Below are 22222 nucleotides of genomic sequence, written 5' to 3' on the forward strand. Positions count from 1 at the left end.
CTCTCTCTCTCTAACTCTCCCTCCTCTCTCTCTCTCTCTCCAACTCCCCTCTCTCTGTCTCTCTCTCTCTCTCTCTCCAACTCCCCTCTCTCTCTCTCTCTCTCTCTCTCTCTCTCTCTAACTCTCTCTCTCTCTCTCTCTCTCTCTCTCTCTCTCTCTCTCTCTCTCCTCTCTCTCTCTCTCTCTCTCTCTCTCTCCAACTCCCTCTCTCCTCTCTCTCTCTCTCTCTCTCTCTGTCTCTCTCTCTCTCTCTCTCTCTCTCTCTGTCTCTCTCTCTCTCTCTCTCTCTACTCTCTCTCTCTCTCTCTCTCTCCCTCTCTCTCTCTCTCTCTCTCTCTCTCTTCTCCCTCTCTCTCTCTCTCTCTCTCCAACCTCTCTCTCTCTCTCTCTCTCTCTCTCTCTCTCTCTCCCTCTCTCTCTCTCTCTGTGTGTGTCTGTCAGCAGCAGCTGTTAATAGAAAGCTGGCTGCAGAGCGTGTTAAAGTTCACACAGAGAGAGGTGGGACTCGAACCTGGAACCATGTCTCTGCTGCAGCTGTCTGTCTCTCTTGGTCTGTCTCTCTCTCACCTGCCTGTCCCTCGTCTGTCTGTCTGTGTGTCTATCAGCAGCAGCTGTTAATAGAAAGCTGGCTGCAGAGCGTGTTAAAGTTCACAGAGAGAGGAGGGACTCGAACCTGGGACCATGTCTCCGCTGCAGCTGTCTGTCTACTGGCGCCTGTCTGTCATCTTCGTCTTCACCTCCTTCCTCTTCTTCCTCGACATTTTCACCGCAGCCATCGCCGTGGACACTTGTAGCCATGGTAACGGCACCGGCCCGGACGCTTTGAATGCAGAGATCAACCAATCAGGGCTCGAGGACGAAGCCGATTGGAGGACGGAGAACCGGCAGCAAGACGTGAGTGGTGATAAGCTCCTGAAACTAATTTAGTTTATTCCTTAAACTGTACATTTAAATATACAGAGTTTATCTTTCATGTTGTATTTTAAGTTTATCTTGTAAACTTCTTTTAATTTGAATAATCAAGGACTTGAGTTTATTTGGTATCTTTTGGAACCTGTTGATAAATGAACAGATTCCGTGTTAATGAGAAACCTGACGTCGATCAACCATTAGAGGGAAGTTAGTCGAACTCGAGCTAAAGTCTGCACCGCGCCAGGTGATCCTGTGGTTTCCATGGAGACCACGAGTGAGACACTATGATGAGGACATGTTTTCAATCATTAAGTCAAACAGCTTCTCCACATGTACTTTTTATTTCTTCTCCATGTGACGTATTGAGTGTTTGAACAGTTGGTGACCTTTGACCTCTGTGTGGTCGATGGTCAACACTTTCACCTTTTAGCCCCTGGGCGCCGTTGTAGTAACGTACGTGTGTGTGTGTGTGTGTGTGTGCGTGTCAGTCAGTGTGTGCGTGGACAGACTGGTTGTCCTATGGTCAGACTGTGTTCATGGTGGGCCAGCTGCTGGGCTCTCTGATTGGAGGAGAGTTATCTGACCGGTACGACTCACATGACACATGATGATCAGTTCATTCTACATGTGAACAACATGTGGGTGTAACAATAACAGATAAATACCTTGCTCACGTGCAGGTATGGGAAGCGTCCACTGCTGCTGGTGTGTGTGTGCGTGCACGCTCTGTGTGGCCTCGTGCCCGCCGTCCTTCCTCAGCCACTGGTCTTCCTCGCCGTTCGCTGCCTGACTGGTCTCTGCTGCTGCTGCATCAACATCTGCTCCTTCAGCCTGGGTAACCACACACACACACACACACACACACACACACACACACACACACACACACACACACACACACACACACACACACACACACACACACACACACACACACACACACACACACACACACACACACACACACACACACACACACACACACCCCCACCCACCCACACAACCTTCATTCCATCTTTATTCATCTCGTACTTATATTTACTTCTTAGAAACAGAAGAAAACGTGTTTCGTTTACTGTAACGTCTGGTTGAAGGTTATTATGAATTAAAGAACCAGACTGTGGTTTGTCCCGTGAGTCTTATTGGACCTCGGTGGGACACACACACACACACACATGGACACACACACGCCTGATGTGGAACACGTGTCCCAGATAGAGTCGTGCAGACCGCACTGAGGTAATGAAGCGAGACGGCCTCCAGCCGCTCTGATCAGAGGTCAGAGCGGCTGGAGGATTTGTTAAAGAGTCTCAGAGGAAGCAGGACAATGAAATCCTGCTTTAATGAAGGAAAACATCATGTTTATACATAATATTAAACTGAAAACAAGACAAGTGTATAAGAAACTGACATAATCAAATATCAATGAAATTGTAGAAGAAGATAAAAACACATTCCTTCCATTCCTCCTGAATTCCTTCACTATTTCCTATTCCTTTCTCACTTCCTCCTTTCCTTCCCTTCACTGTTTCCTTTGTCCTTTCCTTCCACGTCTCCTGATTTCCTTCACTACCTTCTTCTTCTATTTTACCTTTACTCTCCTTTCTTAGCTCCTTGTCTCCTTTCTTATTCCCTCCCTTCCTTGCCCACTCCTCCTCGTCTTCGTCTCTTTTACTACATCCTCTGTTTGGAACTCTCCGGCCAGAGAAGAGGCCACGACGACAGTTTGTATCCGATTCTCCGGTGGAAAGACGTCGTTCGGGTTGAACTCTTGATCCAATCCAACACTTGGTAGTTCTGTAATCTGTCCTCGCAGCAGCGTCTGTTCTTCTATCGAGGACAAACAGGTGGTCAGAGACACCAGGATGTTTGGATCCAAACAGAAATGTAGGATTGTGTGTCATCTGCATGGAGACGGACGTTCGTAGTTCTGTGTACATGCTTGCCCGATGCGTGACCTTTTGGGGAACTTGTTGTGAACTGTCCCTGTGAGACACGTCAGCAGCAGTTAGCGTGTTTGCGTTGCAGCCGTGGAGTGGACGCCCCCTGCTGCTCGGCTCTGGCCGCCGGCCGTCCTGCCCTTCTGCTTCAGCGTGGGGACGATGGTGGGAGCTCCTCTGGCCTGGCTCAGTCCCACCTGGACTCACCTGCACCTGTCGCTGGCTCTGCCGCAGCTCGTCTGTCTGCCGCTCTACTTGTACGTGCACACTCCTGTCCTCCTGTCCTCCTGTCCACCTGTCCACCTGGTCAAACAGGGGTTTCTAACAGCGGCACTTTACTGAAGCGTTTTATTTTAGTTCCATCCCAGAGTCTCCTCGCTGGTTGTTGTTGAAGAGGAAGATGGACGTTTTGGACCGTTACCGTAGCAACAGCCCTGCAGATAAACAGTGTCTGGACCTGGTAAACACACAAACACACAAACACACAAACACACGTCCGGGTTTCACATATATTCACACATTTTGTATCTTTGGACACAAACACTGAAACATTTATTCATCTTAATAAAATAAAACAGACATAAACATCAGACTTTTACTCATCTGCTCGGTGACCTGATCTATTAATGGAAGTGTGTGTGTGTGTGTGTGTGTGTGTGCACGTGCAGCTGTTGCACTCGTCCTGCTCTGACCTGCAGAAACCCTTCGAGGTTCAGAAGGAGGAGCCACACACAGGCCCCGCCCCCAGTGACATCATCCTCCTCCGACACCCGACCATCCTGCTGAGACTCTTCATCATGAGCTACCTGAGGTGAGACGAGCATGTCCTTACAGAGTGGAACAGTCCTGCTCTTTTCATGTGGACTGAATTCATGACGATAAATACAAGAGAAGAAATTAGTATTTGACTCATTTGAGAAACTGAAAACAAAGAACAACAAGATGTTTTGACCTGTGGTTGTTTTGCAGTGCAGCATCAGCGCTGACGTACTTTGGCATCTGTATGAACATCGGCTCCTTCGGCGTCGGCGTCTACTCCGCCCAGTTCTTCTCCGGCCTATCAGAGGCTCCCTGCCTGCTCGTCCCACTGCTCCGCCTGGGGCGACGGCCAATCAGCATGCTCGCCCTCTTCCTGAGCGGAGCGGCCTGCTTCGTGTCGTTGCTTCTGTCCAGATATGACGGTGAAAACAATCATATGTAAAGAAGATGAAGTTGCTCTGAGTAGAGTTTGAGCACAGGAGTCCCACAGGGTTCGATCTCAGGCCCACTAAGTATTTGAAAGAAATGACTCACTACGCAGACGACAGTGTTGTTTATGTAAAGGTTAGCTGTGTGTTAGCGGAGGCTCAGATATTCTGTCCTCACGTTAAACACCCGCACGCAGGAAATTCTTCGTCCAAAACTCATTGATCATTAATCAATAGGAAGAAATTGTCAGCTACGATTTTATTTAAACCTTTTCAAATGTGTCAAAATGTCAATACGGGGACATTTATATCGGTGGAATCTTTGATGGATTAGTCTCTGACTGACGTGATATTGATCAGTGATCAGATATTGATTGGTTGGTTGTCGTGCAGGCGAACCGGTGCTGGTGATGAGTTTGGCTCTGTTGGGAAAACTCTGCATCCTGGCGGCCATCTTCATCTCGACGCTGTACGCCATCGAGCTGTTCCCCACCGTGGTCAGGTACACGCCCACTCACTCAGACTTAGCTGGTCACATTTGCAGCAGATTCCATGTAACCGGTGTCGTTCTGATCCAGGCAGCGCTGCGTGTCCCTGGTCAACCTGTGTTTCCGCCTCGGCTGCCTCGTCAACACCCTCGTTCCCCCCAACCCCAACGGAGCAATCTCATTGGCTGCCATGGCCGTGTACAGCAGCGGACCAATCATAGGCTGCGGCCTGTGCCTGATGCTGCCGGAGACCAGCGGCGTGACGCTTCCTGATTCCGTGGAGGACTGTGACCGGCAGCCGCACACACAGGCGCCATCTGGAGGACATGATGAGAAACAAACTTTTATCATATAACTTTCCTCACGAGCCCAGACTCCTGTTTTAACACTATTTCATGATATGCTTTTACTTTGAAACGGTTCTGCTTCCTGTCTGGCTTTGTCTTTTGAACAAACAAACCTGAAGAAGATCTTTTGTCGTAGATTTCAGTTTTTACTAAGTCGCACCTCAACGTTCTCTGTAGTTCCTCAGTTTTTATCTTGAAACGTCCGTTTGCACAAAGTACGAGATCTTCAAGGTTTAAACTCATGACCTCAAAAAACACTTTAAACCAAAGATTTCCGTTTGTCTCTTTCAAACTTCACGAGTAAAACCAATAATACTTTATATTAGAGATTGTGAAGAACAGTTTCACCATTTTCATGGAGTTCTTCAGTGGACGGGCACATTGTCACTAACGCAGCTAGTTGGATTTATTCCTAAACGTTAAACTTTAATCTTTAAATTGTAACTTTTGTCTTGAAAAAGCAAAATAGAATAAAAGTATAAAGCAACTAAACTGAAAATTTCTCTTATTCATCTGGGTTTTAGTTTTAAAACGTAGAGGTATGGCTGCATGATTACACAACACTCTTAATGTCCCACAATGCAGCAGTGACAGCGCGGTGATCCTCAGGTGATGCAGAGCAGCAGGTGACAGTTTGTGTTCAGGAGAATGAAACTTATACTTAGTCTTAATCATTTCAGATGTTTTATGTTTTACAAGATTGAAAGGACAGAGTTCAGTCGTCACCTGGAGAAAACTCGTTTTCATTAAGTCTTTCGGATTCTTTCCTGCGAGCGACTTTTACGTCCACGTCGTTTGCACGAAGAAGAAGATAAAATGAAAAGATGAAAAACCTGAGCGACAGACTCCATTCAGGGGATCGAACCTGTGCAGAAACCCGCTGGTTCAGATCCTCCAGACTCATCAGGACTCATCAGGACTTCTCAGATACTGGAACGTTTCCTGTGGAAGAATCTGTGAACAAACTGTTTGTTTATCACAAATCACTGAGTGAATTCAGCCTGAACAAACACGGAGTCTGTTTATTTGATAGAAAAACAACTTTATGTAAAAGTAGTTCAAAGTGCTGATGTGTGCTTTTCACACAAAGTCTCATTTATGTCCGACGACCACAAGAAATCTTCAAAGAAACGTTTGAAATCGTAAATTTTCTGCGGGATTGAGAATAGAATCACTTTCTATGTAAAGTAACACGAGTATGTGTCTTTAATGTTTCTGTTGGATTTGAGAAGGGACCTTTTGAGGAATAAACCTGGAGAGTGAGAATCTTATGGGCTCGAGTGCGAAGACGGTTTCAAATCGGAGGTTAAACTTTGAGGTGAATGGGTTTTTTCATTTTGACTCTGGTTTGATCTAGAAAATGTCAAACCTGAAAAAGTCTTTTCAGATTTCTGCTTCAGTGAAAAGCAACGTGTTGATCTTTTTCTTCCAGCGTTCAGATGTGAGAGTAGAACTGTTCTCAGGACTCGTCCTTCTTCTCTCCGGCCTGATGTCAGCGCTGTGACCGGTAGCTGTGAGCCACAGAGCTCTTCTGTTCGGAGCGATGACGTCCGATTCACGGGAGATTCACGTCGTAACAGAACGTCTGTGAAGTGAGCGACTTCAAAGACACGTGAACAGAATCATCACGTTGCTTTAAAGTTTGTGTTGGAACAGGAGATTTGTTTTTTAATCAGGACGAGTCGTTTCCTCCTCAGTCCAACTGGTGGTTTCCATTCAGTGAAGAACTGCTTCCTCGTCTTCATCGATCAGCAGATTCACACATACATGTGAAATTATACTCAACAGCATCTCAGCTTCCATCTACTTTAAGTCTCATTTACAGATATTTTATTTTAATTGCAAATTATTTTAGACATTTTAATAAGTTTGAACTTTCTCAATCATTTATTTGACAAACTGGACATAAATAGTAATTGATGCAAATGACAGTTTTATAAATTTGATTTATTTATAATCTTCAAACAGCCTCTGATATGTAAAAACAATCCCACAAACATCATTATTATTATGTTAATCTAGATAAAGTGATAATCCTGCTGCATTATATATTGACCACAAGCACAGAAGATAAAGAACTAACACCCCCCACGTCCCGTTTCGTGCTGTGGACACATTGTAAAGGTGGAGACAGTAACAGACCACAGAGGATTTAAATACTCTTATATATAACAAAATGAAAAAAACTAATAAAAGGACTTTCTAAATCAAATCCATCTTAATTTAGTTTGAAAAGTGCTTTTATTTTGGTACCAAATATAAAAGAGGTTTTTGGTTGTTTTTCTTGTTTGTATTTTGAAGGGAAAGGACAGGAAGTGAGTTCTGCTGCAGAATTCTCAGATGAAGGCCACGAAGGTGTTGGAGCGAAAGATTTGATTCAGACTTTTAATCAGCTGATGTTTCATTGTTGTGTTCACAGCAAAGTTTCCACTGCTCTGTTCATTTCTAAAAATCTGGTTGAAGAGGAACATGTGATGTCATTTGATCTCACGTTATTCTTCTGAAACATTCTTCTTTATGAGAACTGTTTTTAATGTGTGAATTAAAAGTGTGTAGAACATTGAGGAACATTTAGTGGAGGAAGCAGCAGAAAGCTGGAGTGTGTCTGCAGCTGTTCACACACTTCATGAATATGTGTTTGAATAAATGACTCATTGATAATAAATATATATGTTTACATTCAGAAACATTTCTATGGAATTCTTTGTAAATAACAAACCTGTAAACTAAAGTGATTATTTTCATTTTCAAATGATCTGCGGATTATTTCCTGAATTAATCCAGAATCAGTTTGTTTGTGTGAAAAACAACAAAATATTCAGTTTACAACGATTCGACAACTGATTCTTAAAAAAGTTGCATATTTTCTTTTAATAATCGTTAAAGCTCTAAAATGAAGCAAAACCCAAAACCTGTCCCTTGACCCCTCCCTCTTCCCGTAGAGTGTGGTATTAGCTGCAGTACCTCCACACTCCACCAGGTGAGTATCAGTACGTGACGAAGTTAGCGGGGAAGATGCCGACCCGCCCATCGACCAGTTGCCCCTCCCACCAGTCGTACTGGGACTCTGTCTTGGTGATGACGGTGATTTGGTCGCCGGGGACGAAGCTCAGGTCGCCGGGCTGCTGCCCCGCATACGGGTGGGTCGCCGTGACAACCAGCTGTCCGCTGGTTGCACCCGCAGATGGTGCGCCACCTAGAGGAGAAAAATCACAAGCTTTAAATTTGACTTCACAACATTTGTGTCTTTATATGAATTGTGGGGTATTTGAGAAAATATTTATATTTATATATAATATACACAGTGATTTTATTTAATACTTTTTTATGTTCTATTTTATTTCATTTTTCATTATTTTATCTTTTGTAAATAATCTGTTATCATTACTATGTCAATTGAGTATTTTGAAAACATGTATTTTATGTCCTATTTTTATTTTTATTCATATACTCAACATTACAAATGTACTTTAGTGCGTTTAAAAAAATAATATCATATATAGATATATTAAATACATATAATGCATCATTACAAATTAATTGACACGTTCAATATTAGAATATGCTAAATTAAAATAAATGATATAATAAAAATACACATATAGAATATTATCGTGTATTTTCTATGAATACTCTTTTCTATGAATGAAGTGAAAAATGAGTCGGTGTCGTTATCATGTTATAACTTTACGTCTTCATCTTTATTTCATTGAGTCGTTTTTAAACCAGGAGGAAAAGTGAAGCAGAAACATGTGGCTGCTGGGCCACTAGAGGGAGCTGCAGCATCAGAACTGGTCCCAGGAAGTTGAGAGGAAAAGAGGAGGAAGGAATGAAGGAGGGAGAAGAGGAAGAGAGGAAACGGTTGAAGGAAACAAGGAGACAAAGCAGTGAAGGATGAAGTGAAAGAGGAATGGAGGAGAGTGAAGGAAAGGAAAAGAGGAAGAAGTGGATAAAGAAGAAGTTGGAGGTAAACGAAGGAGGTAGAGAAGGAAACAAGCTGTAACCATGGTAACCGGTTGTCAGAGATGAAGGTGGATGTGCACACTCACCTGAGGTGTTCGATTTATAGACGGAAATGCTCGGGTAGAGGGCATTTTTATTTCCTGTTCCTGACCATGGACCTGAACGCATCACAACATCACACACTGACCTCGACAACACACACGTGACTGAAAACAACACGTTGTCGACGGGGACTTTACCTGAGCCGGCCGCTGCTGGTGGCTGGTAGCCGCCTGGTGGCTGGTAGCCGGCTGCTGGTGGCTGGTAGCCGGCTGCTGGTGGCTGGTAGCCGGCTGCTGGTTGTTTGTAGTTGGTCGCTGGTGGCTGGTAGCTGGTTGGAGGTTTCTGTTTAGGCGGAGCTACAGGTCTGGATGGAGTGAAAGACGACTACAGAGAGAAATAAAAGAGCTGAATGACATTTAATAAATCACCCGGTGACTCGTTAAAAACATGAACACCGTCGGTAAGTGAAAATCTTTCAAATGAAAACAGTCGTCATGAAGGAGCCTCAGATTTAAACGCTGCAAAAGGCAGAAAGATCCAGAATGAAGCGACTGATGTCGGGTTAACTTGTCATTTCATGGACGTGAGTTCCACCGACCAGCACAACTGTGTTTACTGGTGAAAAGAACACGGATCAAAAGGCTGAATTCAGATCCACAAACAAGACGACGCTCAAACAATCCAACAAATATTAATAAGTATGAAACCTGGTTTCACACTTTAAACCTCTGACACTTTGTGTAGTTGTGTCCTGGTCGTCAGGCTCTGACTTCAGGTTCGGGAGTTTACTACGTCCGCTGGTGGCCACATGCTGAAAGAGGCCCCTCTTAGTTCTAGTTGCTATTTCCAGCAACAAGCTGATCAGTCATCAAAGAGAAGACACACAGGAGGCTGAAATTCAACTTGAAACGTTTCTCTATCCCAACAGCTTTTATTTTACAACTGAACGCTGCTGAGAGAAGTGGCTGGAAGACAGTATTAGTTCTGGAAGAATCATCTGACCGGACCAGACATGAAAAAACTAATTAAACAAATCAAAACCTCAGCTGAATTCCCTGAGTGCCGCCTGACCACGGACAGGTCCAGGTCTACAACGCTGTGTTTGACGTCACTTACCGTTGATCGCATGTTCTTGCTGGTCCAGTCGGTGGTGTAGGCATCGGCGTAGGCATCCAGGATGTGATAAAGGGCGGAGCAAACCGCGGGAGGCTCCACATCGCCGTTCAAAATGGCCGACGCACGGATATCCTGGGAGTAAAACCTGCCACAGTGCACATAAAAGTACAAGAGAACTTGGGTGATTCAAGCTGCGACAGTCGGGGAGGTCGGCGGCGGGTGTACGTACTTGCGGTTGGTCTCTTTGCGTTCAATCAGGTACGATCCCTCCAATGAGATTCCAGCAAACAAACCTCTGGACCTGCAGTAGGTGAAAACAGCTGCAGTGCTACGCAGCGCCACATCAGCCTCCACGTTCCTGAGGAACAAGATGAGGAAGACGTTCGTTATCTGTGAGGAAGAAATACTGAGAAACACATAATAAACTACAGAGAGAGGAAACAATAAATATACAACTGAGCTAACTCTTCATTAAAGAACCTAGAAAACAGAGTGAACAGAACAAGAAGTCCGTTTGTTTCCTGTCGTGTTTGTGGAAGATCTCAACATCTTTAGTTGGGTTCTTATGGCCAAGGAGGTTCTCGTGAGGAGGTTCCAGACCACAACAGTAAGTTCTAGATAGATCAATAAATGTACTTTCATGATCCCAAACTGGGAAATTCCTGCAATGCCTTCATTGGAGAGTTTTGTGGATCTGGTCATATATGGAACGATTCTCGTTATTCAAGAGTTCTAGACATTGAGAGAAGGTTCTAGGCCTGAGATGAGGTTCTAGTTGCCCACAAAGGGGCGGGACTTCACAGGATGTTCTGTGGGACTTTGAGGAAGTTGTAGTGATGTATGAAGAGGTTCTACTCATCTACTAGGAGGTTCTGGTCGAGAGAAGGTTCTATAGGTCTCTAGAAACAGTCTCAAAGGGTTCTAGGTTAAAGTCCCACTGCTGCTCAGTTCTTCAACAGGACTGTGACACAAAGCGTTTACCTGTGAAACACCTGGCCACGCCCACACGCACACTAGAGAACATGAGGAACAAACAACGCAGACCTCCCTGTGGAACAATCACATCACACATCTGAAGTTACAGATCCTCAACGTGGTTCTGCTTCAGACACAAACAACCACTGAACATCCCGTCTCTAAAAAACATTAAACCTGAAGCTGTGATTTACATCCAAAGTAAATATTAAACAGAATGAAGAGTCCGAGGCAGCGAGGACGGGTGCTCACCTGCCCATGGGTCCCACGGCAACGGTGCAGTTCCCGCCCAGCGTCAGGTTCCCGCCCTTTGTGAACGCCTCAATGGCCCTTCGCTGGTTCAGGATGATCACCAGGTCCGACACCTGAGAGCAGGGCTGTCTTTATATACAGTCTCTTTATATACAGTCTCTTTATATACAGTCTCTTTATATACAGTCACTTTATATACAGTCTCTTTATATACAGTCATTAATCGTCCCACGTATGCAGCTGAAGAGAGTTTATCGAGTTCTCTCACCTCCACTCCGATCTCGAAGCCTCCTCCCAGACCAGCGATGCCGATGGCAGAAGGCGCCGACCAACCTACAAACACAACACACATCATTTTAGTTATGAACAAGAAAAACAGATTATCTCTGGTTGAATTTCTATAAATAAACAAGAATGTGTTGTATAATCTTGTTTTGTCAGATTTGTAACTCCGTGAATTTGCCCGTGGCCGTTCTTTTACAGTTGGGGTCATTTTAGGAAACTTCCGGACCAAATGAGGAAACATGAAAAAATGGGAGAATTACAATCTTACCTAATCTCTTACCTCTTTCATATATAACGTACATACATGTACTGTAGATTGTTATGATCTATTTATACATCATTCCATCTGTCATCTTTTACCTCTTTTCTCTTTCACTTTCGCTTAAAGTTAGTTATTATTTTGTCATTTATAATGTTCTGTCGACTTGAGACCAACGAAGTGTAATTATTGACCTGATATAAAACACATTTCTAACTAGATGAATCAAGTACATTAATAGTAATACATGTTAACATTTATATATACATATATATTCTGTATTTAGTGATCTTTTTGCTTATCCAGGAAATGTAACTGTATTTGTTGTGTCTCAAAATGTTCGGATCAATTCATTTGTGCACTTTATTTATTGTACAACTCCACATGTGTAGGAATCAGTTGTTGTTGACGTCTCAGCCTCAGATCTGTGATTCTTGATCCTCGGTTTGTTCAGAGCAGCAGAACGAGACACGTGACGTTTAAACAGTCGGAAACGATGTCCGATTTTTCACTTGAATCCATCAAGTGAATCAAACATCTGTGTTTTGAACTTTCGAGAGAAATAAATTATTTACAGACGTCACCATGAACAAATTATTTACTTTTTGATGTTAAATAAACCAGAAAATTTACCTAGAAAAAACAAATCTCTGCTTCCTGCTTTTCATCACATCGTTCAACCTTTAAAAGCCACGTGTGGCGGCGTCCGCACATCAGAACATGTAGTTCAAACTTCATTCTGTGTTCAGACTGTTCAACTTCTGGTCTCAAAACACTAAAGCAACAAACCGCCTGCAGAGGAAGTGCAGGCGTCAGCTGCAGCTCCGCCCGTGTGATCCTCGCTGGGTTTGGCCCAACGACAAACTCTGACACCCGCCACGGAAATGTGACAGCCGCCACCGCCAGACGAGTTAATTATTATCCGTGACCGAAGACACAGCCCATCAGATGACTGCTCACAGCGCCGAGGGCACATCTGAGCCACTGTGTCTGCTTGTTGCTAAGGAAACGCAGCATGTCAAAAAAAAGACCCGCAAAAACAAAAAGGTCAGAGTGGAACCGAAGACCCAGACAAACAGGAAGAGAAACCCTGAATGTAAAGACAGACGGACAGGGTCAGGGGTCAGAGGTCAGAGGTCTTACGTCTGTCGGCCAGTCGGGCGATGACGATGCCACTTCCTCCTCGGGCGGTGATCATGAAGCCGGCCTTGATGACGGAGATGATGGCCAGACCCTCGGCCTTCGCTATCACATGAGCTGCAACACACGGAAACACACTTTTCAATAAACACGTTTAGAGAGTTAGCTTAGCTTAGCTTAGCATAAAGCTCAGAAGTCAAGGAAATGTCGTCCCCAAAGTGCTGAACTATTTCTCTGTCAGTCAGGACCAGTTCTGTCGTCCAGCTCCGTGCCTGAAGATCTGATCAGATTTTATCTTATTTAACTGTTTTCATTTGAGTTTACTCACTGTTTATTTAATACAGTTTAATGTGAGCCTGTATATCTGATACAGCTGAATGTGAGTTAACAGACGCTCTTACGGGGGATGAGCTTGTCTGGTCCGATCCTGCTGGAGATCTCTGTGAAGTCCGTCAGGATCTTGGCAGCTTTCTTGGCCTCTGACTTCAGATTGGACGGGATGGGGTTACTCACTGCAAACACACAAATTACATGCCTCATTAAAACATCAAGAGCTCATTCAGAGGTTTCTTTCCCCAAAACTTGAACATTTCAGCCTTCCTGCTGATTTTCAGTCACACTGCTGGTCAATGAGCTCCTTGTTCCCTTCAGTCGATCTTATCTTATCTGCATCGCAGCTAAAAGAGGCTGTTCTGCTCCTTAACGACTGTGAGCGCCTTGTTCGGAAGAAGCAGTTTCATCCTGACTGATCATCGTCTGTGAAACACTTGAAAAGTCTGCCCCAGTTTCCCCAGAGTCCGAAGTGACATCTTTAACATCTTCTTCTTCAACGTCTTCTTCAAACGTCTTGTTCTTCAACGTCTTCTTCAAACGTCTTGTTCTTCAACGTCTTCTTCAACGACTTGTTCTTCTTCAACGTCTTGTTCTTCAACGTCTTCTTCAACGTCTTGTTCTTCAACGTCTTGATCTTCTTCAACGCCTTGTTCTTCTTCAACGCCTTCTTCAACGCTTGTTCTTCTTCAACGTCTTGATCTTCTTCAACGTCTTGTTCTGTCAAGAGTCACAACCTGAAAACGGATCAGGAGAATCGAGCTTCGGTGTAAAGAAACACTTTGATTAGTTCTTCTGATTGATTATTGTTAAACTGTGATTACACACATCTGAATGTTGAAGCGTGATGACAGGTTGTGTAGAATCAGGTGGTTGGTTATTAGTGGAAAACAATCTAGTGTATGTCATGCAGGATAAATAGGTGTGATCTGAAATCTTATTTATTTAATTTCAGATAATTTCTGAGGTTTTTTTATCTACTTCAAGGTCAAAAAGTCCCAGTTTTTACGGTTATGGAATAAAGTAAATCAGTCATAGATCATAAGATATATAATCAGTTTTGTTAGCCAAGTTCAAACTTGTACTTGTGGCCAATCAGCTGCCTCTGGTGTTTTAAGCTGCAGTTCTTCTGACGGCCACTTGATGCTGCTCTGATTCAGTTTCAGTGTGACGAAGTTTTCGGGTGAACGTTCCTTCTGGGAAGAATCTGTGTCTACGACTTTTTTCATGAATCTTCTGACTCCTCTTTTGATTAAATGATTTATCGTGTTGTTTATAAAGTTGTGCAAATGCTAAAGACATTTTCACACGTCTGGTTTTGCCCAAATTGACCTAAAAAAACTGATCATTCGTACAAAAGCTCAAACTGACATTTTCTAGAAGATTATGATTTAATTGATTTTCTAAATATCTAAATTTCCCTCTGATGAACGAATCAATTTACTGACAGATCGTCTCTGTTTTGTTCAGTTGCTTCATCGGCCTCTGTCCTCTCGTCACCACGTGTATTCTCTGCATGTATTAATGTGAACATCATGGTTATTGTGTTGGTTACTGAGGCTTTGTGTCATATGTTGTGTTGCTGTGTTGTGTTGCTGTGTGTGCTGTGGCCGCGGGGCGCAGCGTGCTGCAGCTGAGTGCAGGAGGACGCTCAGTGTGTCGTGGTGTCATGGGTCAGGAATGTGCTGGCTGCAGCAGGAGGCATGTTGGCAGACTGGTCTCTGCTGCCGCTGATTCAGGATCAGGCTCTGCACTCAGTCTGAAGTCCGACAGGCCGCTGCTCGCGAATAAATCAATCAACACGTCCACCAGGTGGCGGCGCTGGATGAAAGGTCCTCAGAGTTACTACAGTTTATCCTGAGGGGAACATGAACGTCTGGGCCACATTTCATTCATCAGAGTCATTTCAGTTCATCCTGAGGGGAGCATGAGCGCAGCATGAGCGCTGAACCATATCTCATCATAACCCAGACAATAAATGTGAAACTCTGGTGCCGGAGGAAAGTCGACGGAACCGTAGAGTCGTCGCTGAGACGTTCATCTCTTCATCAATTAGGTATTTATATAGATATAAATATATAACTATAGGACAGTTCCAGTCAGATCTTTGAGCGTCTATGAGGACGTGGTCGTCCCCGTCATGTGATGCATGACTCAGTCGTGGATCAGCCAATAAGATCACTGAAAAGATCTTATGGTTCATTACTTCATTGAAATGTTTTAATTACAGGTCATTCATGTTTACGACAGAATCGAGCAGCAGCTGACTCAGAGCTGTCAATTAATGAAGTCATCTCTGTCACCATGGCGACGGCTCGCCCCTCCGCCCCAGGCCTGTCACCTGCTGACTGATTAACCAATCACAGGAGAGCTGATTGGCTGGTGAACACTAACGAGCTGTCAGATAGTGATCCATCGTTATATTAGTTCCCCAGCGTAGAGGGACAGAGTGTCAGGAACCACAGTAACTAGAACCTCTTCAGAGACCCATAGAACCTCCTCTTGAGAACAGAACCTCCCAGTGGGGGACCACATGCTCCAAATCTCATTTCCTCAAGTCAACTAGAAGTGACCAGGTCTCATCCCCACACCTCAGCGCTGTGACCCTGAGCAGAGCCAGATGGAACACTAGAACCCTGGGAACCCCCACTAGAACAAGAACATCCTCAGATAGAACCCCAGAGCCAAATGAGTCACAGCACTAGAACCTCCTCAAAGACCCGGTGGAAGTCCAGAACCTCTTTAAAGACAAATTCATCCTTATCGTAGGAAACCACAAGCAACTGAGACATTAATAAAAAGAAATGAAAGCCCACAGATAACTACACATCAGAATACAACTAGAACCTCACTTCCTGTTACAGACCACTAACAAACAGAACCTCTTCATAGAGGACTGGAAACCAAAGCACAGGTAGAACCTCAGTAAAACCAGAACTCGAACCTATTAGACCACAGAACCTCAGTGAAAGTCCCTGGAGGTTCTCGGTACATGTGACGTGTTAACGCGCAGCTGGAACCGGGGGATCCTGTGGAACTGGAACTGAGGCGCAGGAGAACCAGGAAGAAGACAGGTGACACAGGACAGGTGAGACAGGAGAACCTTCTTCAACAGAACATCAGCTGTACTCACTCTTCTCTCTCTCCCCTCTCTCTTCCTCCTCTTTTCCTCCTTCTCTCTCTTCTTCACCTGCGGACAGGTGAACCGCCGCGGGACTCTGTCGTCACTTCACTTCCGCCTCACCTGACTCTCGCGAGATCCCTCCGCGCTGCCGGAAATCACGCACCTGTCGTGAAACATGGGTAGTGACGAGTGGAGGTCACGTGGACAGGAGGGGCAGGTGGGCGGAGCTGATCGATGATGATGATCGATACAAACACGTGATCAGAATTGATGATGTCAGGGAGACAGGCGGCGCGCGGACAGCCCTCAGGGCGGGGCGCGCTCCCGGCGGGGCGCGCTCCCGAGGTGACGGCGTGCCCTCAGTTCAGTCTGTCAGGCAGGTATTGACTTTTATCTAACGCGTTCTGTGCGTTAGATAAAAGTGCAAGTTATCTGTGCAATTAATTTATTAATTCAATACATTAATACATTTTTAGTGTATGTGTATGTTGTGTATGTGTTGTGTGTCCGTCAGGCTCTGAACTTGTACTTGTTGAGATGATGCCTGTCAGTCTGTGCTCAGGGAAACAGTTAATCACTCAAAAAATATATACCTTGATATTTAATGAGGTCATATTAACCATATTTATCCTTAAATACATCACTTATTTGTTCTAAGAAGAAGATATTTTCTAATTTCTTAAACTGAAAACAAAACGTAATTATTTGTGCCTGATTCTTTATTGTGAATTGTGAGTGAACTCCAGTTCATAGAGGAGTGACTCGTGAGCGCCCTCTTGCTGAAACCGTTAAACGGTCGCCAATTACAGCCAATCAGTTGAGGAATGTTCCAGGTCCAGACTTCCCTCTGGAACGTCTATTTACTCAGGAACTAAACGGTGAGAACCTTCCCATGTTTGGCCTCAGTCCGGACCATCGTCCAGTTCTCACAGTTAACACATCACGCTACGGGTTATCGTGAATCCCTCAGCAGCGAAGTAAGCTGCGCTCCTCGGGGAGGTCAGAGGTCACGAGTCCAGGGAACGACTCTGTAGGGATTCACGGAGCAGTTATTTGTTCCTTCACACAGACGTCTCGAAAATAAAACCTGTGGAGACACATTCAAGTTACTGCCATTAGAATAATAACAGTAATAATGATAATATCTGCGAGAAGCAAGTCAGCAATTGTGGAGCAGAGAAGAAAAACATCAAGTGCAAACACTGAAATCAGGAAACTTCAGTAATGTGACGCTGGCTGAGTGAGCGTGGAGTCAGTGTTGAGTTGTGGGACCTGGTCCCAGCACAGTGATAGGACGGCTATTTACAAGAATAGAAAGAAAAGAATCAGAGAGATTAACAGATGTTGGTTCAACGTATAAGACAAAATCAAATTAAACTTTAGCTTTAGGTGCTATGTGTTGATTTTCTCTGCTGCTGAACTCAGTCATCATTATGTTTATGAAACCAGAAATGATACCACGACTCTGAGCAGCAGACTTGATGCTACAGTGAGCCGACGGACCAGGACTAGCTGATAAGCATGCTAACTCCAGTTGTTAGCATGCTAACTCCAGTTGTTAGCATGCTAACTTCAGTTGTTAGCATGCTAACTCCAGTTGTTAGCATGCTAACTCCAGTTGTTAGTATGCTAAGTAAAACATCAGCATTGTTTAGATTTTGTAAATAAAGATAGACGACATGACAGCTCCTTAAAGTGAAGCTAAAATATAATAAAATAAACATGATGGGTTTATACTTTGCTTTTAATTTTAAGACATGAGACACATTATAATAAAAATGATAAAGCTGAGATAAAGGTAACATGTAGATTGAATGACCCAGACACTGGGACATGTGGTTTTATCAGCAGGAGGAGAATGAGGAGGAGATGTTCATGTGGTTTTATCAGCAGGAGGAGAAGGAGGAGGAGATGTTCATGTGGTTTTATCAGCAGGAGGAGAAGGAGGAGGAGATGTTCATGTGGTTTTATCAGCAGGAGGAGAAGGAGGAGGAGATGTTCATGTGGTTTTATCAGCAGGAGGAGAAGGAGGAGGAGATGTTCATGTGGTTTTATCAGCAGGAGGAGAAGGAGGAGGAGATGTTCATGTGGTTTTATCAGCAGGAGGAGAAGGAGGAGGAGATGTTCAGTCCAAGTGGAAACTGTGTGTGAGCAGGTGACAGGTTCCACCAGCGGAGGTCACCAGAGAGCAGAGTTCAACACGTGGTGAATCCCTGTTTAACATCAGGGAAGCTGCTGATCATATGGTTTAATTCACTTTAAATCAGGAATGTGCAAAATTACTCACAAAATGAGCATAAAATTTAAAATTATTAAATCATGTCTGAGTGGATAAAGAAGCTTCAGTTCGTTTATAAAGTGATAAAGAAGAAATACAACCACAAGATAAAATGTGAATACGATGAAGGAACGTGAGCAGGAAAACAGAAAGATCAGATCAGATCAAAATGATGTTTGACTGTAAATAAAGAATGATGTGAAAGCTTGAACCGGGAGGGGGGGGGGTCACACCAGGTGAATCCATAGTGAGACGTGTTTGGGACCAAAGACACTTTAGACAGTAAAAGTAATTTAAAGGAGACGTGATGTGTCTTTCCATCAGAGACGTGATGTGTCTTTCCATCAGAGACGTGATGTGTCTTTCCACCAGAGACGTGATGTGTCTTTCCATCAGAGACGTGATGTGTCTTTCCACCAGAGACGTGATGTGTCTTTCCACCAGAGACGTGATGTGTCTTTCCATCAGTGTGTTTTTGTGAATGAGTGAAGCGCGTCAGTCCGAACGCATCAGTGTGACGTGTGATGCGAGTCGACTTCACCAGTCTGACACGCCCCCTGACAGAGCCAGGGACAGCGAGCTGCGGAGATGGACAGGCTGAGGACGGTGGTTCTGAACATTAGAGCTGTGATGATGAACAGGAACTCAATATGTCTCATTGACTGAAACCAATATGAGGGACGTTCTGGAGGCAGAGGTCACAACTTCCTGCTCCTGAAGCTTCTACTGCACATGGTCCCACCTGCAGGACACAGGTCTGAGAACAGCTGCAGTCTGGAATAGAAGCTCGGTTCTTGTGCACAGAATCCAGGAGGAGGGAGGGGTGCTGGAGTACAAGTATTATGGGATATCTCTGCTTTGCATGGTTTTCCTGCATCTATACAAAGTGTAGTAACCAGTGGCTGTGGGCTGTTGGTGTGTAACGGAGTCTTCACCCTGATGTGTGCAGTGACTTGTTGTGTTTGCTGCATGTGGTGACTCTGTGCTTCAGTCACAGCACTGGTGGCTGTTGACATGACATTCAGCTGATGACGCCAGAAACAACAAGTGTGACAATCCCATTGGTCTCAGGAGGAACCAGTCTGGAACTTTACGCCTCCAGAAACATCTGCTTTCATCTGCCACATTTTATCATTTTCATTTCATGCTGCTGTCAGTGTTGTGTTTCAACGTCTCTGAACGTGGTGAGCGTGAATTCAGTTAATGATTCTCCTGCGAGAGGATGATGTTGACCAGGCTGGAGATCTCTCTCTCTCTGTCTCTCTGTCTCTCTCTCTGTCTCTCTGTCTCTCTCTCTCTCTGTCTCTCTCTCTCTGTCTCTCTCTCTCTCTGTCTCTCTGTCTCTCTCTCTCTCTCTCTCTCTCTCTGTCTCTCTGTCTCTGTCTCTCTGTCTCTCTCTCTCTCTCTCTCTCTCTCTCTCTCTCTCTCTCTCCTTCTGTCTCTCTCTCTCTCTGTCTCTGTCTGTCTGTCTCTCTCTCTCTCTCTCTCTCTCTCTCTCTCTCTCTCTGTCTCTCTCCCTCTCTCTCTGTCTCTCTGTCTCTCTCTCTCTCTCTCTCTGTCTCTCTGTCTCTCTCTCTCTCTCTGTCTCTCTCTCTCTCTCTCTCTCTCTCTCTCTCTCTCTCTCTCTCTCTCTCTCTCTCTCTCTCTCTCTCTCTCTCTCTCTCTCTGTCTCTCTCTCTCTCTCTCTCTCTCTGTCTCTCTCTCTCTGTCTCTGTCTCTCTCTCTCTCTCTCTCTCTCTCTGTCTCTCTCTCTCTGTCTCTGTCTCTCTCTCTCTCTCTCTCTCTCTCTCTGTCTCTCTCTGTCTCTCTCTCTCTCTCTCTCTGTCTCTCTCTCTCTCTCTCTCTCTCTCTCTCTCTCTCTCTCTCTCTCTCTCTGTCTCTCTCTCTGTCTCTCTCTGTCTCTCTCTCTCTGTCTCTCTGTCTCTCTCTCTCTCTCTCTCTCTCTCTCTCTGTCTCTCTCTCTCTCTCTCTCTCTCTCTCTCTGTGTCTCTCTGTCTCTCTCTCTCTCTCTCTCCTTCTGTCTCTCTCTCTCTCTCTCTGTCTCTCTGTGTCTCTCTGTCTCTCTCTCTCTCTTCTCCTTCTGTCTCTCTCTCTCTCTGTCTCTCTCTCTCTCTCTCAGTCTGGTATTTATGATGCTCGCACCACCAGGAGCTGACTCTTATTGACCGGCTCTTATCTGCTGCAGCTTCCTTCTGTGTCGACAGCTCAGCTCCAAACAACAACCTTTCATCTATAACTCTATATACAGTCAAACTTCTTATGATGAACTTGTCAAACTCATGATTACAGGTTTAAAAACAAGAGACGACACATTTGAGGAGAAGACGAGAACATAAATAAAACCATTATTTTATCAAGTGATCATATATTAAGTTTATTTTTTCTCCTCTCATTAATCTTTATCTCTCCGTTCATCTCTTCCCCCTGTTTCTGTCTCTCTTTCCATGTTCTCATCTTTCTCTCATGTCTTTATCTTTTCTTCAATCACTCCTGGCAATAATCTGCTCTCTTTAAATAGACTGCTGGATAAACATCAATCCTGCTGCAGCCATTTGTCTGTTAATGTGTTTCCTCTGTGTGTGTGTGTGTGTGTGTGTGTGTGTGTGTGTGTGTGTGTGTGTGTGTGTGTGTGTGTGTGTGTGTGTGTGTGTGTGTGTGTCTGTGTGTGTGTGTGTGTGTGAGGCCCTCCAGTCTCCTCTAAGTCCAGTTCAAGTTATTTTCTCCTCATGTTTTATAACATGAATCCTAACTGTTTATATTCTAACCGAACAAACACTGACATCATGTCAGTCGGCGTCTGTTCTGTAGTGATCGTGGAGCGGAGCCACGGTCTCGAGGTCCGGCCCATACAAGCTCTAAACCAATCAGGATCAGTCTCAGCTGTCAATCATGACGTCTTTTATATTTATATTTATTTATATATTTACAGTGTGTGGTCTTTATCCAATCCCCTCAGTCCTCTCAGCATCATCCTCCCAGTCGTCCAATCAGAGAAGTCCTGATGCCTTTTTAACTTTTACTTTTGATGAATTTCAGGAATTTTCCTGCTGGAAAAGGAACAAATTGAAGAAGTCATTTGTTCCTTTTCCACCCGAGGCCGTCTTTACTGCCCAGCCCAACGGAGTCCCTGCACAGAGGTCCTGCGTCAGCGGGTTTCAGGACACAGGACACGGCTGATTGGTCCAGTGAACCATCGTTTTCTGCAGCACTGCTGCAAACCAGGAACTTTTAAAAACCTCACAACTTGTTCTGTTTGTAGTTTGTGGCCGTTGATAATCAGGGAGAAGCAGCCGAGAGATTTTAGGAGCGGTAGTCGTACAGTGGTGGTCCGTTCTGCAGAGTATGATGCTGCATGTGATACACAACCTGGTGGTGAAGTGGTTTCCCAGTGGGCTCGTCCCCTCCTCATCCTCAGGAGCTTCAGTCTTCATCCTCCTCTCCAGGTTGTCAGGGATCAAATCTGAACTTTATTGTCTCAGTGGGCAAATCAGGACACGAGCGATGCTGTCATCTGGTATCTGAGCCAATTAGTGAAAGACTGTTAACGAACGTGGCTGACATGAAACCACAGTGTTACCTCACGT

General features: G+C 44.6%; 2 protein-coding genes across 3 annotated transcripts; one reads left to right on the forward strand and one right to left on the reverse strand.

Moving 5' to 3' along the window:
- Window positions 1-418: 418 nt before the first annotated feature.
- Window positions 419-6751, forward strand: LOC118103637 (solute carrier family 22 member 13). Of its 2 annotated transcripts, XR_004694913.2 has the most exons (10): window positions 419-894; window positions 1401-1498; window positions 1593-1747; window positions 2941-3109; window positions 3210-3312; window positions 3521-3663; window positions 3822-4033; window positions 4433-4541; window positions 4618-6192; window positions 6307-6751. XR_004694913.2 is itself a non-coding variant. In XM_035150771.2 (9 exons), the coding sequence occupies exons 1-9, from the start codon at window positions 682-684 to the stop codon at window positions 4880-4882; spliced, it is 1467 nt and encodes a 488-aa protein (XP_035006662.1). In that variant the 5' UTR covers window positions 419-681; the 3' UTR covers window positions 4883-6751. The 2 variants fall into 2 exon arrangements, 1 of the variants encoding a protein (XP_035006662.1); XM_035150771.2 differs by having other exon boundaries at window positions 4618-6751.
- Window positions 6752-6800: 49 nt separating this feature from the next.
- On the reverse strand, window positions 6801-16690 carry sh3yl1 (SH3 and SYLF domain containing 1). The gene is made up of 10 exons (XM_035150775.2): window positions 16370-16690; window positions 13308-13418; window positions 12910-13023; window positions 11491-11555; window positions 11223-11335; window positions 10225-10353; window positions 9996-10140; window positions 9077-9263; window positions 8924-8995; window positions 6801-8070 (listed from the first exon to the last, which is right to left on the reverse strand). Coding segments are annotated over exons 1-10 (1146 nt in total). The 5' UTR covers window positions 16371-16690; the 3' UTR covers window positions 6801-7861.
- Window positions 16691-22222: the final 5532 nt, after the last annotated feature.

Source organism: Hippoglossus stenolepis, chromosome 24 (assembly GCF_022539355.2).
Source record: "Hippoglossus stenolepis isolate QCI-W04-F060 chromosome 24, HSTE1.2, whole genome shotgun sequence".
Lineage (NCBI taxonomy): Eukaryota > Metazoa > Chordata > Actinopteri > Pleuronectiformes > Pleuronectidae > Hippoglossus > Hippoglossus stenolepis.

Bases quoted from the DNA above. Each gene is read 5' to 3' on its own strand.
- LOC118103637 (XM_035150771.2), top strand. From the start codon at position 682: ATGTCTCCGCTGCAGCTGTCTGTCTACTGGCGCCTGTCTGTCATCTTC. The intron at 1,499-1,592 runs GTACGACTCACA...GCTCACGTGCAG, and splicing joins GGAGGAGAGTTATCTGACCG to GTATGGGAAGCGTCCACTGC. The intron at 1,748-2,940 runs GTAACCACACAC...TTTGCGTTGCAG, and splicing joins CATCTGCTCCTTCAGCCTGG to CCGTGGAGTGGACGCCCCCT.
- sh3yl1 (XM_035150775.2), bottom strand. The intron at 10,354-11,222 runs GTGAGCACCCGT...CTTGTTCCTCAG, and splicing joins GCCGTGGGACCCATGGGCAG to GAACGTGGAGGCTGATGTGG. The intron at 8,996-9,076 runs GTAAAGTCCCCG...TGATGCGTTCAG, and splicing joins ACCAGCAGCGGCCGGCTCAG to GTCCATGGTCAGGAACAGGA.